General features: G+C 42.2%; 1 protein-coding gene across 2 annotated transcripts in view; it reads left to right on the top strand.

Annotated features, from left to right (window-relative positions):
- The window catches only part of LOC122544302 (RPA-related protein RADX-like), a 35,342-nt gene extending 21,999 nt beyond the window's left edge, over positions 1 to 13,343 (top strand). The window contains exons 9-15 of one of the 2 annotated variants that reach the window (XM_043683436.1): positions 548 to 684; positions 1,512 to 1,627; positions 2,449 to 2,535; positions 4,918 to 5,018; positions 7,075 to 7,389; positions 9,604 to 9,789; positions 12,398 to 13,343. In XM_043683436.1, coding sequence (XP_043539371.1) covers positions 548 to 684; positions 1,512 to 1,627; positions 2,449 to 2,535; positions 4,918 to 5,018; positions 7,075 to 7,389; positions 9,604 to 9,789; positions 12,398 to 12,528 — 1,073 coding nt within the window. In that variant the 3' untranslated portion in view covers positions 12,529 to 13,343. Of the gene's footprint in view, positions 1 to 547; positions 685 to 1,511; positions 1,628 to 2,448; positions 2,536 to 4,917; positions 5,019 to 7,074; positions 7,390 to 9,603; positions 9,790 to 12,397 lie in introns of those variants that run through there. The other variant, XM_043683437.1, reaches the window with a different exon arrangement.
- Positions 13,344 to 14,391: the final 1,048 nt, after the last annotated feature.

A 14,391-nucleotide genomic window follows, 5' to 3' on the forward strand; every position in this document is an offset into this window, starting at 1 on the left:
TTTCTCAGCCCACTTCCCCAGCTAATCAAGGTCGTTCTGCAATTACTGATAACCTTTCTCAAGGTCCACGAGATCTCCTATTTTAGGGTCACCTGCAAACTTACTAATCATGCCTTGTATATTCTCATCCAAATCATTGATATAAATAACAAACAGCAATGGGCCCATCACCAACTCCTGAGGCACTCCACCACTAGCAGGCCTCCAGTCTGACTAGCATCCTTCTACTGTTACCCTCTGCTTTGTACCATCAAGCTATTTGTGAATCCAATTTGCCAGCTTCTCCTGGATTCCATGTGATCTAACCTTCCAGAGCAGCATACCACGTGGAACCTTATGAGAGGCCTTATTGAAATCCATATAGCCTACGTCTCCTGTCCTGCCCTTGTCAACCTTCCTGGTCACTTCATTAAAGAACTCTAACAAGTTCTGTGCTGCTTACTGTGATCTAATGTAATCTTGTCGAGCGTATGATATAGAAACCAGCAGTGCCTACAGGAACATTTCTACCTTTGATTTTAAGGAAAGTCAAATCTATCTTTCTTAGGTATGTCTCCCTTGACTACGATGTCTGAGCTGAAGCAGTATATGAATCAGCTGGAGTACCGAGAATATAGGCAGGTCACCATCCAGGGACGAATCAAATCTGTAAAATACAAGTTACTGGGCAAAATGGATGAGGAGGTAACAGAGATGTCTAAACAGTTTTACATTGGGGTTGGTGGCAAAGGGAATAGGCTAAGAGTGGAATATTGTACGAACACAATGACTCAAGTAGTGTTGGGAAAGTAAAAAATTGTATTTGTTTGTGTACTTCCAGACATGCCAGGTGGATTCACCAGGGCAGCATTACCTTACTCAGAGACACCTTGTGTCATCTGTGCTCAGAGATTGCACTTTAACGTCTGTGGGTTCAGATCCCACTGCAGAAAATTGTGCATTATATCCAAACAGATTCTCAAAAAGTGGAATACGGATGAAGGTAACAGATGAAACATCAAATGAAGGCCCTCTCTGAATTCTGGTTAACATAAAAGAACCTAAGGGATTCTTTGAAGAAGACTGGGAGGGGTGTTTGCCTAGTCTCGTGGCCGATGTGTATACGTGACATAATGTTACGAGAAAACAAGTTTTCTGACCATTATCTGATGACAGCTTGCTGAACACAAATTGCTACCGTGCTTCCTACATCGTGACAAAGACATTACAGCCAAGTGATTATTTTTAAAGTTGTTTTAAACTGTTCCAGTGTCATTTTGCACGGAAACATGTTTTCTTATTTTTTTCATGTCAGTGCACCAATATTACAAGATACCCTCCCTATCTTACAAGGCTTTAATATGATTCTCGCCACCTTTCACCATATCAGTGGTTTGTGCTGGGTAAAGAAGACACTGACGTAGGCTTTTGTGACGTTACATCTTGGCAGTAAACAGGAAGTTTCTGTCATTATCAGATTTCCAGCCTATTAGGTAGCCAATTGATTTATCTGGCAAGTTCTTGTCTTACAGTTCACTGAAGTCTATAATGCTGTTGGAGGAACTGAGGAGTATGAAGAATTGCTTGACGCTGACCAGCCATTTCAGGGCACAAGAGGAAACAAAAGTCCTGTAATCCCTATCGTGAGGTGAGACTTATTTTCCATATGTGGAATTATTTTCTGTTGTTGGAAATTCGTGTTTGTGAAGGCAAGATATATTTATTTCTAAGGTCTCTAGTTGGAGATTCGTTCAGGCAATTCGAAGTCAGTTATTTTGCTGGGTAGGAAAATCAGCTACTTTGAATTACTCGGTGCTGGAGATCTGTCCCCTGGTGAAGGCAATGACCAACATATGGGGTCTGAATTCAGATCTCGCTCTGCCTGTTTCACATTCATGAATTTGAACAGAGTGTGTCAATAAGCTAGTTGACTGCAAAGAGCTTTGTGATGTCACCTGGTGTTCAGCCAGTTACATTTCTAGGTGGGTGGGAGTTGGTCATTGGGATGATTATCAGAAGTAGGAATCTTGGTTGATGTTCTCCCCCATCTTCCAGAAACCTCTTGTTTTGCTGCCAGGGCTAATGCCAGATAATTCACTGCAGACTAGAGAATGGATCAGAGGGTATTCCTCATCTTGTTGGGCAAGTTACTGTGTCAAACAACTGAAACAACAATCAAAAGACATAATTAGCAGCAGTAATCCAGGAGAGTGAAACCAAGATTGGAAAGGTAGTCAAAAGGTTGTGATCAGGTGACAAGCTTGGCTTTTAGTTCCTCTGTGTTGAGATGTAACTGAAGGAGCTAACAATTCACACGGTTTAGAGATATTGGTGGGGCAGAGGAGGGAGAATGAGGCATACAGTAGGAGGCAATGCAGTGAGACCTAACCTCAGCAGAAAGGAAGACCCCACCTTCTCTGTGTTGGAAATGTGACTGAATTAATATACTGGAACTTTATGTTTCACCAGTGGACCTCCTCCGAAGAAACAAGCTGGCTTATCACAGAAAAGAAAAAGAAAAAGTGCATTCTGCGAGAAAAAATGTACACCAATGAGGTAACTGAAACATTCACTCACTCTGAATGTCTTGCTGCTCAGTGCTGCACATCTAACGACTGAACTCCAATTCTTTTATCAGGTTGCTGACTAATTCTAAGATACCTACTAAGTGAAAGAGGGAATTTGTGACAAACCTTTTAGCCCAGCCAATAGTGAGAATGTGAACTTGCTACAATAGTGACTGAGGTGAATTGTATCGATATATTTAAGGGAAATCTGGATAAATACATGATGCAGAAAGGAATAGAAGACTATGCTGGTGGGGTCTGGTTAAGAGGAAGCTTGTACAGAGCATAAAGTTTACCATGGGCCAAAAGGGGTGTTTCTGTGCTGTAAACACTGTGTAATTCTTGTAGCTCTGCATTTGAATTCTCCATGAGCTCACATTGTCTTCACAGCCCAGCAATGCCTCGCCTTTAGGCTGGAGTTTTTCTCTATGTTCCCTTGCTTAGCTCCACTGTGCACAATTTCCAAATTGTTCAGAACTCGAGAACAGTGTTGTAACTTGTCCAGAATTAGGCGCATTCAGAAATATCATCCTTTTAAACATCACAAGCTGCATTTCTTTTAATGCACTGACACCATGTTCCATGTTCTATTGTTTAGATCCTCTGCTCTCCAACTCCTGACAGCTCCATATTTTCCTTGCTCTACTGCAAATGTGGTGATAATGCCCAAGGATACCTTTTAAATCTGTTTACTGAATTAAAGTTCTCCACTTAAAAATAGATTGACAAGGTTATTTAGTGTAGAACATAAAGAGTGGGAATGGACGTTAGCCCCTTGAACTGACTCTGACATTAATTAAGATCACAGCTAATCTGATTATGGCCTTACCCCCACTTTTGATTTCTGCCCACCATAACCTGTGACTGTTTTGTCGATCAAAAGTATGTCTCAGCCTTGAACATAGTCAGTGGCCAGGAGAAAGTGAGGACTGCAGATACTGGAGATCAAAGTCGAGAGTGTGTTGCTGGAAAAGCACAACAGGTCAGGCAGCATCAGAGGAGCAGGAGAATCCACGTTTCGGGCTTAAGCCCTTCATCAGGAATGAGCCGGGGGCTGAAAGATAAATGGGAGGGATTAGGGCTTGGGGAAGGATTATCCCAGTCCCAAGCCTCCATCTCGGCACCACCCTCCTGACCTGTCCATCACCTTTCCCATCTATCTGCTCCAACCCCCCCCCCCCCGACCTCTCCCGACCTCTCCTCACCTTCATCTACCTATCGCTTTCTCAGCTACCTTCCCCCAACCCCATCCCCCATCTCTCAGCCCCCTGTCCACAAGCCTCATTCCTGATGAAGGGCTTATACCCGGAATGTCGATTCTCCTCCTTGGATGCTGCCTGACCTGCTGTGCCTTTCCACTGACACACTCTCACCCCATATTCAGTGGCTGTCTTTCACTGCTCTCTGTTGGAGAAAATTTCAGAGATTGACAATCCTATGAGAGAAGGAATTTCTCTTTTGCTTCTGTCTTAATGGGAGCTCCTTTATTATTAAACTCTGTCGCGTAGTTTCAGAATCTTCCATGAAAGGAACCTCCTTTTTAGAATTTTGTAATTCAACAAGATCACCTCTTCTACTTGCTGTTTAGCCCCAGTTTGATTAATGTTTCTTCATAAGGTAGCTGCTTCGTCTTAGGTGTCAACCTGGTGAACTTTCTGTGAACTGCCTCCTTAAATAAGGAAACCGAAAGTGCACACCGTACTCTGAGTGGCATCTCGCCAATTCCCTATATACTTGTAGCAAGACTTCCTACATTTATGTTTAAAAAGAAGTACCCTGGACTTGAATACAAATTCAAAGCATCTGTGTGAAAGTTTGGTAAACTACTGGTTGGGCCTCAGCTGGAGTGTTGCTTCAAATATTAAGTTTCACATTTTCAAAAGATATTGAGGCCTGGAGAGAGTGGAGAAGAAATTTACGAGGATGGGGGACTTCAGTTATCAGACAAAATTGAGCAGCTGAGATTGTTCTCCCTAAGGTTTAAAGGGATATTGGCAGAACGAGAGGGGGAAATGAGGAGAATTGCTTTCTATCGGTTGAATTGGAGAGATCTGAAACATGCTGCCTAAAAGGATAGTAGAAATCCATTTAAAAACGGCTTTCAAAAGGGAGTTATTTGCAGGGCTATACGGAAAAAGCAAAGAAATTGGGCTAATGGGAAGACTGTGTTTTAAAGAGGCACAATAGGCACAGTGGGCTGAACGGCCTCCTCTGCCATATCATTTCGTAAAACTGTATCTCCTCGACTCTGATTTCTGCCACCTTTTAGTACATGTGACAATAAATTCTGATTCTCACTTAACCTCTCTCCAGTTTAGAACATTAGCATGTGAAAGCACCACATAATATAATTGGTTCCTTTTTAACCTAGACTCTGTAAGGATACAGGATCAACTAGGGTGGGAGAGAATGCAGCTCATCATCTACGAAGTCACGAGAAGGACGTGAACCGTGATGCAAGTCCTGGGAAAGGTTCGAACAAACTGAGCTTCCTTGTAGCATTTTGTGTTTTGTTCTGTTGTTAGGATGTGGCATGGGGGTTATCATCCCAAAAGTGATAACTCCTGAAGTCAGAATATGACTGAGCTGTGACTCTATTTTCCACCATTATCCTTAGCAGCTAAAGATCTGGATGTACTCTGTGACTAGGTTCTCAAATGCAGCCTGCCAGTGTTGGTGAGAGACCAGAGGCCAGCCAGTAGCTGACAAGCTCAGAAGCCCCCACTTTTAAGAGAAAGTCAGAGGGCTGACATCTTGTGGCTGTAGAGATTACTTACGTGGAACCACATCTGCTGTGTTCGAGTTGGGTTTGGGAAGGAGTTAATTGACCCTTTGCAATCTCAAAAAGGGATTACACACATTATTGAGAGGCTCATGTGATATTATCTGTTGGCACCAATTCGTGTTCCAGGTTATTTTCATTCAGATAGTTTATCAGTGTGCAAGCAGTCTGATGTAATGAAGAAAACCAGGATTAGTTTGAGATTGTTGTAATTAGAATCATTGCTGTTATGGAGACAATCTTATCTATGCTAGCTTTTTAGTATCGAGCTAGATTCTGCCCGCTGCAGTTAAATATCTTTTAAATTGTTATTGAATCTGTGTCCACCCATTCATTTCAAATAGCATATTACAGATCATCACAACAACAAAATTGAAAATTCTCTGTTCCTGCACCTTCCCACCAAATTGTTTCAGATTAGCTTATATTGCTGACCTTATTCTTTCTAGCATAGTGAATCCCTTAACATTTCTTTGCCTTAAATTTCACCTGCCAGGTGTCTGAAAGACAGCATAGATAAAGGCTCTTTGGCCCATTGGGTCTGCGCAAGTCAAAAATAACCACCTAATTATTCTAATCTCATTTTCCAGCAATTGGTCCATAGCCTTCTGTGCCTTGGCATCACAAATGAACAGCTATTTCTTCTGTGTCCTCCTGAATGAAGTCTGTTATTTTGTTCAGTTTACTACCTTTGATTTTTGTGTTATCTTAAGTTATGCCTGAGGTGATCAATATATTTCAGTAATAACTTTTCATGTTTATAGATAAAGATGTATATGCATTTCCAGATAGTAGATTAATCTGGGCTTGATACAGGGCGAGAAGGGAGAGTGGAGTAATGAGGTTAGTCAGGGATTGAATCAGGTTATGTAGAGAAAATCAGGGATTAGTGTGGGAATGATGATAAAGAACAATGGGGAAGGAGGAGAGCAGTATGATTAGTTTGGGATATACACAAGGCTACATGGAGACAGTGTGTCAATGGAATTAGTTTGGGGATTGATATAGGGTGTAGGAAAGGCAAGAGTCAACAGAATTAATTTGGGTATTGCTAAAAAGTTGTAAGGAGAGCAAGGCACTTGGATTATTTTTGCATTGGTATAAGGATTTGGGGAGATAAGGCAATGGGAATATTCAGGATTGATCTGCAAAGCAAAATATAGGATGGGCTGAATGGCCATCTCTTGAGCTTTAAATTTCTATGACTCTCTCTTGTGGATTCACACTATATCTAATGTTTAAGATAAGGTTTCCTCCCACAATCCAAAGGTGTGCAGGTCAGGTGAATTGGCCATGCTAAATTGCCCATAGTGTTAGGTGCATTAGTCAGGGGGAATGGGTCTGGGTGGGTTACTGTTCGGAAGGTCAGTGTGGACTTGTTGGGCCGAAGGGCCTGTTTCCATACTGTAAGAAATCTAATCTAATCTAATCTAAAAAAATCAATATAGCGTGGCTGGTTGAGATGTTAAATATCATTGCTGTCCAACTGTTCAAATTAAGGTATTATACAATTGAGTTGAAGAGCAGAGATTTTTCTTAGTCTCATTCCTAAAGCAATACCATTTAAAAGTAAATTCATAACCATCAATCTAATCAGTGCATGTGAATTGTACTCTGCACAAAATGGCTGCTGCATTCACTTACATAATAGTGGCAGTACTGTAAAAGTAAACTTTTGTATAAAGTAGATTTGGGTGTAAAGTTTGAAATGGTATGAATGCAGTACAGCATTTCTTTCTTTTGAAGCCCTCAACTTCATAAAAGCATGTGAGGAGTTCTACACAGACTCTGATGATGTGGAGGAGACTCCAAGTGCAATGAGCTTAGCCCAGCCCATCTTCTCTCGGATTGACTGCTCATCACAGCGAGAGCACATTGCCCATCGGGGAAACGTTTCCCAAATGGTAGCTCGTTGCTTCCACTTCAGAGACAAGTCCTTCCTCCTCAAAACCTTTGGTCTCCAGCCGTCCAATTTTTCTGGAATCCCAGCAGGTCAGACTGAGGATCTGGAACAATGTGAACCAGCATGTTGCTATGGATACTACACTGTGACCATTTTAGGTAAAGTGAGTTTGGTTAACAAGATCTGGAAGTTTTAACGTTTTGCTATTATCAGCACGTATTGGCAATTTGTGCAGGAGCTTCTGTATCTTAGGACTAGCCTGTACATAACAGTTTTTAATTGTTACGAGGCTTTTGGGAAAGCGTGGACAGAGGTTAGTTTGACATACAAATCTATAAGGGGAGTGTAACTGCTTTGAAATTGATACAGGGAGAATATGAGGACTGCAGATGCTAGAGATCAGAGTTGAAAAGTGTGGCACTGGAAAAGCAGAGCAGGTCCGATAGGAAAGTCTGTTATTTTGTTCAGTTTACTACCTTTGAATTTTGTGTTATCTGAAGTTATGCCCAAGGTCATCAAAATATTTCAGTAATAACTTTTCATCTTTATAGATAAAGATCTATATGCATTTCCGGATAGTAGATTAGTCTGGGCTTGATACAGGGCTAGAAGGGGAGAGCAATTCCACTCCAGGACATGCCAGATGGCCTCCTAATCAAGGACCGCAATTTCCCCTCCCACATGATCAACCATGCCCTCCAGAGTATCTCCTCCACTTCCTTCCCCTCTGCCCTTGAACCCCATCCTTCCAACTGCAAGAAGGATAGAACCGCGCCCCCCCCTCCCCCGTCCTCACCTTCCACCACACTAATCTCCAGATACAGTGCATCATCTCCTGCCATTTCTGTCACCTACAGTCAGACCCACCACCAGGGATATATTTCCCTCAACCTCCATCTGTGTTCCGTTCGTGGCTCCCTCGTTAGGTCCACATCCCCCACCAACCCACCCTCCACTCCCTGCACCTTCCCTTGCCACCGCAAGAGGTGTATAACCTGCACACACACCACCCCCCCTTTCCCTGTATCCAAGATCCCAAAGGATCCTTCCATATCTGGGAGAGATTTTCCTGCACATCCACCCACTTCACCTACTGTGTGCATTGCTCTCAATGTGGTCTCCTGTACATTGGGGATACAGGATGCCAACTCACGGAACATTTAGGGAACATCTCTGAGACACACACACCAAACAACCCCACTGCCCTGTGGCTGACAATTTCAACTCCCCCTCCCACTCTGCCAAGGACATGCAAGTCCTGGCCCCCTCCCCTGCCAAATCCTATCCACCTTACGCCTGGAGGAAGAACGCCTCACCTTCCACCTTGGGCCCCACCAACCAGATGGCATCAACGTCGATTTCACCATTTTCCTCTTCTCCCCTCCCCCACCTCATATCAGATCCAACTCGGCACCACCCTCTTGAACTGTCCTACCTGTCCATCTTCCTTCCCACCTATCTACTCCATCCTCCCCATTGACCTATCACTATCACCCCCCACCACCATCGACCTATTGCCTTCCCAGCTACCTCGCCCCCACCCGCATTCTCTGATTGATCTCTCAGTCCTCCTCCTCCCCCCCACCACCACATTCCTGATGAAGAGCTTATGCCCAAAACATTAGTTCTCCTGCTTCTTGGATGCTGCCTGGCTTGCTGTGCTTTTCCAGTCCCACACTCTTCGACATTGAAATTGATACACCTGTGTTGAGAGAATAGAGCAGTGGGATTAATTTGGGATTGTATTCTACAGGGAGATATTGGGACAAAGAGAATTAGTATTGGATCCCTCTTACAAGGAGTTGATAAACACAGTGGGCCAAATGGCCATCTGTGGACTCTAGACCTGCTTGGTTCTAGTGCTGTAGATTGCAATTTTGGTCCCTTTTCTTTGTAAGGTGTTCTGTGTTACTGGAATATAATGTCTCTGATACTAATGCCCTTCTGAAGGCTTCTCCAAGAGTTGTTCATATGTGACCTATGCGTCAGCCCTTTTAAGATCTCCCAGGGATATGAACAGCAATCAGGTAAAAGTTACTTGTTTTCAAATCATTCCCATCAATGGAGGCTTTATTGGCATTGCTGCCATATATTGTCTATCCCCAGTTGCCTTAAGGTTGTTGTGTGGACCTTCTATTTGTCTGATCACATCTTTTTTGCCTTGTTTGAAATTTGCACCCCTAATGTTTGGTGGGAGGGATGGTTTTGATGGTGATCTAGAGCAGGAATTCTGTGTTCCTTAATCTAAGGGTGTAACCAATCAGCAGATGAGATTATTACAGCAAAGACTGGAAACACCCAGTCTTTGAGATAGGACAAAAGGGGAATATGAAACAGGAATCTTACTTGTTTTGTCCTCTCTCCCGTTCCAGGACTGAATGAAGAATTGTCTTTAGATGCCATCTTTCTCCCTATCGTTTCCAGGTTGGATCACCGAGCTATACATCCTGCCAAGCACAGCAACACTCTGATCTCCATTTTGGCTCATGGAGGGCTAGCATTTAGCCAGACCTGCCACACTGGCACAGATGGTGCAGATTGCTCAACACCTTCCCCTGGTAAATGTCTACTATCACCTTCTTTCTATTTTCCTGAATGTACTGACTGACTGAGTTCCAACTGCCTATTGATATCTCGACTCAGTCCCCACTCTTCATTTGTAAACTGAAACAGCATAGATTGTACAGCAGATAAACAAGCCATGCTAGCCATATAACCTTTGCTGATGGTTATGCTGCACTTATTTGTATTCCCATTCTTCTTCATCTCACCCTTCATTAGCACATCCTTCTGTTCCCTTATCCTTTGATGTTGAAGGCATGACATAATTTTTCCCAGCAGGCAGAGTGGTGCTGAATTCAAAGAGGCCCTATTTTGACTGTTACAAGAGCCTTCATTTTGCTATGTTGGAGTTTTGAATTAGACAACAGACAATAGGTGCAGGAGTAGGCCATTCGACCCAGCACCACCATCCATTATGGTCATGGCTGATCATCCACAATCAGTATCCTGTTACTACCTTATCTCCATAACCCTTGATTCCACATTGGAATATTTTGTAAACTTTCTTGGAGTGGATAAAATTTGTATAATTTATAATCTGAAATTCTTTCATTGGTCTGCTTTTCAAATTTTAGATGCAACTTTCAAGGAGTTTAAAACTCTGCTAAACTACAGTACAGGTGTAAGTTAGAAAAAAGCAGCTGGCCACGCAGTTTCAGTAGAACTCTTTGTTAATATTTCCCCAAGGACTATAGGTATGTCATTGTGGATTCTTCACTGAGTTATCATTATCTCAGTAAGGGATAAATTCAGTTAATCAGCTTAAAAAGACTTTTAAAGGGTTGTCTTTGATGTTAAGTCTAAATAGACATTTGCTGAGCTTTGAGAGGTCTGAATGGATATGTTTAAATGGTAGTTTACAAACTCAAATGTGTATGCTACATACCTGTATTAGATTGTTTAGATGTTGAATTTTTTTATTCATCACTGTATGGCTGTTGAGGCCTGCCAATGGCAACTACTGGAAAGTGGTTATGGAGGAGGCATGGTGGGGGTACGAGTTAGTCATGGGTCTTCATACCTTAAATACTGTGGGATTAGTCAGAGCTAAGAGGCACCAAGATATCACCATTGTAACATGATAACATCCAACAATGCACTTAGATTATGAGCTCATATCTCTGGAGTCAACCTTGCACCTTCTGCTTGTGTGTGTTCTGTATCCTTTGCAAATTAGGAGTAGGCCATTGGCCTTGCACTGCCATTGATCAAATAATACTTGATCTGATTTTGCCTTTAGCTTCACTTTTTACTATTTCTATCCTTTGACTCAAACAAGCATCCATTTAACTCATGGTGGTACAAAGCACAGTGGTTATCACTGCTGCCTCACAGTGCCAGGGACCTGGTTTTGATTCCATTCTCAGGTGACTATCTGCGTGGGTTTCCACTGAGTGCTCCGGTTTCCTCCCACAGTCCAAAGATGTGCAGGTTAGGGGGAATCGGTCGTGCTAAATTGCCCATGATGTCCAGGGATACGCAGATGGATTAACTGTACAAAATACAGAGAGGGTGGGGTAGGGGTGGACTTGATGGGCCAAATAACCTGCTTCCATGTTCTAGGGATTCTATGATTCACCCTTTAAAATATTCAATGATCCAGCTTTCATTGCGAGGAAGATAACAACAGACAATAAGCCTGTAAGACCATTTTCCTCACTTCTAACCTAAACGAGGCATTTGTTCTTAAAATGTCCCACAGTTTGTTTTTTGCCATAAAGGGAAAATGCTCCCATCAAGTCATGTTTTTGTTTCAATAAGATCACCTTTCATTCTTCTAAACTCTAATGAATAAATTTTGAAAACCAAGCAGTACAAAGAAGTGAAAATTGACGTGAGAGTTGTTATTTAGCCTACACATCACTGATTTGCTGTGGTTCTGTTCGCCGAGCTGGAAGTTTTTGTTGCAAACGTTTCGTCCCCTGTCTAGGTGACATCCTCAGTGCTTGGGAGCCTCCTGTGAAGCGCTTCTTTGATGTTTCCTCCGGCATTTATAGTGGCCTGTCCCTGCCGCTTCCGGTTGTCAGTTTCAGCTGTCCGCTGTAGTGGCCGGTATATTGGGTCCAGGTCGATGTGTGTGTCCAGCAGGGACAGGCCACTATAAATGCCGGAGGAAACACCACAGAAGCGCCTCACAGGAGGCTCCCAAGCACTGAAGATGTCACCTAGACAGGGGACGAAACCTTTGCAACAAAAACTTCCAGCTCGGCAAACAGAAACACAGCAACGAGCACCCGAGCTACAAATCTTCACCCAAACTTTGAAATTCTAAACTACAAAGAACAGCCAGGGAATTCCTAGACGCTTGGCACTCATCCACAAACTCCATCAACAAACACATTGATCTGGACCCAATATACCGGCCACTACAAGACCGCTGAAACTGACAACCGGAAGCAGCAGGGACAGGCCACTATAAATGCCGGAGGAAACACCACAGAAGCGCTTCACAGGAGGCTCCCAAGCACTGAGAATGTCACCTAGACAGGGGACAAAACGTTTGCAACAAAAACTTCCAGCTCGGCGAACAGAACCACAGCAACGAGCACCCGAGCTACAAATCTTCTCACAAACCTTGAACATCACTGATTTGTTTATTGACAGGTGACATTCTCAGATCTGCAGCCGGTCTGGAGGAAATGCTGTTCATCTTTATCCTCGATATCTGCAATCAGGGAGGCACCAATGTTGAAGTCGTTCTCAATCGTGCCTATGTCCAGCACAGAGCTCTCTGAACCATTCAGGCTTTGTTGTTTCGTTTGAATCCCCCAACAATATTTGCTCAGACTGGATCAAATATGCAGTTCTGAGTTTACGTTGGAATTTTAGTTTTTTGTTTTTTTTGTACTTAAAAGAAAAAAGCTTTGTTCCTATGGAACTGTATCAATTTCTGTCATCTCTTGCCATTGCTGCGAGTTAAGACTCTATTGGTGAACAAAGACCTTTCTCTTAACCTCCCCCTCAAAATGTATACTCAAATGTTTGATGGCAACCTTATTCATTACTAAAGGTATCCTGTACCTATCCCTCACTAACTCAGAGATGTTCATTCACCAGCAGTTCAGTGATGGAAAAGATTTTTCATAATTCCTCTGCCTGCGACCTGCTGCGTGAAGATTTATTTCTATGTATTGACATTCTGACTAAAGGCTCAGGTTTCATTCCTGTCAAATTCTGAGTTGGCTGATTTGAACCATTGACCCAGGTAAGGTCCAGCATCACAGTGGCATGGGGAAGATGGTAAGGAGAGAGCAAGAGAAAAATAATGTATCTTTTAAGCAAGTTGTTTATTATCAACATGCTGGGAATTCTTTTCGTAAATGCATGTTTGGTTTATATGTATTTACAGGACATGTTAAAACAACTCGGAGTGGGGGGGGGGAGGAAGAGAGAGAAATTGAAAACAATTGTTAATACTAATTCAATTTTTAACAGGGCTGAGAGCAGAATGTTTAAGTGTCTTTTCCCCCTGTTGCCAGGGAATGCAATCATAAGCTTTTTATGTAAATTTGACATTACTTTTTCTATAAATATTGTCTCCAGCTGAGCAGTTAATTTTAAATTTATTGGAACATGCACCAACAGTCAGATAGCTTATAGAAAATAAGATGGTCAGAAAATAAATTATTAGGCTGAGAGCAACCTCAGACTGTGGAGTCTTTACTGTGTGCACAATTTATATTGAGTGAGTAGCTAGTCCAAGGTTGGGTACTGTGTTATATTTGTAGGTGGGTTTCCTAATTCTTCTGTGATTTAAAGCAACTAATTTTACTGATCAAATTAGCAAACTGTCTTCTGGCACAGTATTTGCAGCATCTTAGTCCTTTCACCCTATTGACAGTATCTGGAATATACATTATCCAATGTGATTTGTTTTTATTTGTGTACAATATGAAAGGGTGTTTAATCAAACTATTTTGGTAAAGGATTATACCTAAGCTCTGCACTCTTCAGGTAATCTTTCATGTTTCATTTTAGATCGAGGAGGGAAGCAGGTTTGGGTGAAGCAGCTTTTTTAAAAAGTTATCTAGGATTGATCTACATGAACAGGAAGAGAAATGGGAATTGGTGCTGGGTGACTTCTGAGGCCCAAATGGGTGAGAAAGTCATCAACTGGCACAAATTCTATTCTAAGCATTAACAAATGACATGGTGAAAGCATTGTGGTTGTTGGCACTTCTTGAGGACAAGCTATCAGGCGATGCTAATTAAGAAATAGCTAATAGTTGCTAATCAGCTGTCACACAGCAGGAGACTTCTAACTCATTTAAACTTAATAGTTACCCAGGAAAAAATAGATTAAAATCTACTCCAACTTGTGGTTAACTGTCAAGCTCTAGTTCATCCCAACATTTCCAGGCTTGACCCTTTGATACCGATCCATCTACTTACCCAACCTTTACCGTATTACACAATGAAAGCAAATATAGTGAAAAAGTCACAATGGGAGAGTTTGGGAAGCACTGTCCCCAAAAAAGTTGCAAAACCTTAAATGAGTTTTGAATTGCAATATTCAGTGCACTGAGAATTCAAAAGAACAGTAAGTCAAAAAAAAAGTCAGCAGTGTTAATGAAGTTCTTTAACTTTTATTTTTCACA

Source organism: Chiloscyllium plagiosum, chromosome 48 (genome assembly GCF_004010195.1).
Source record: "Chiloscyllium plagiosum isolate BGI_BamShark_2017 chromosome 48, ASM401019v2, whole genome shotgun sequence".
Classification (NCBI taxonomy): domain Eukaryota; kingdom Metazoa; phylum Chordata; class Chondrichthyes; order Orectolobiformes; family Hemiscylliidae; genus Chiloscyllium; species Chiloscyllium plagiosum.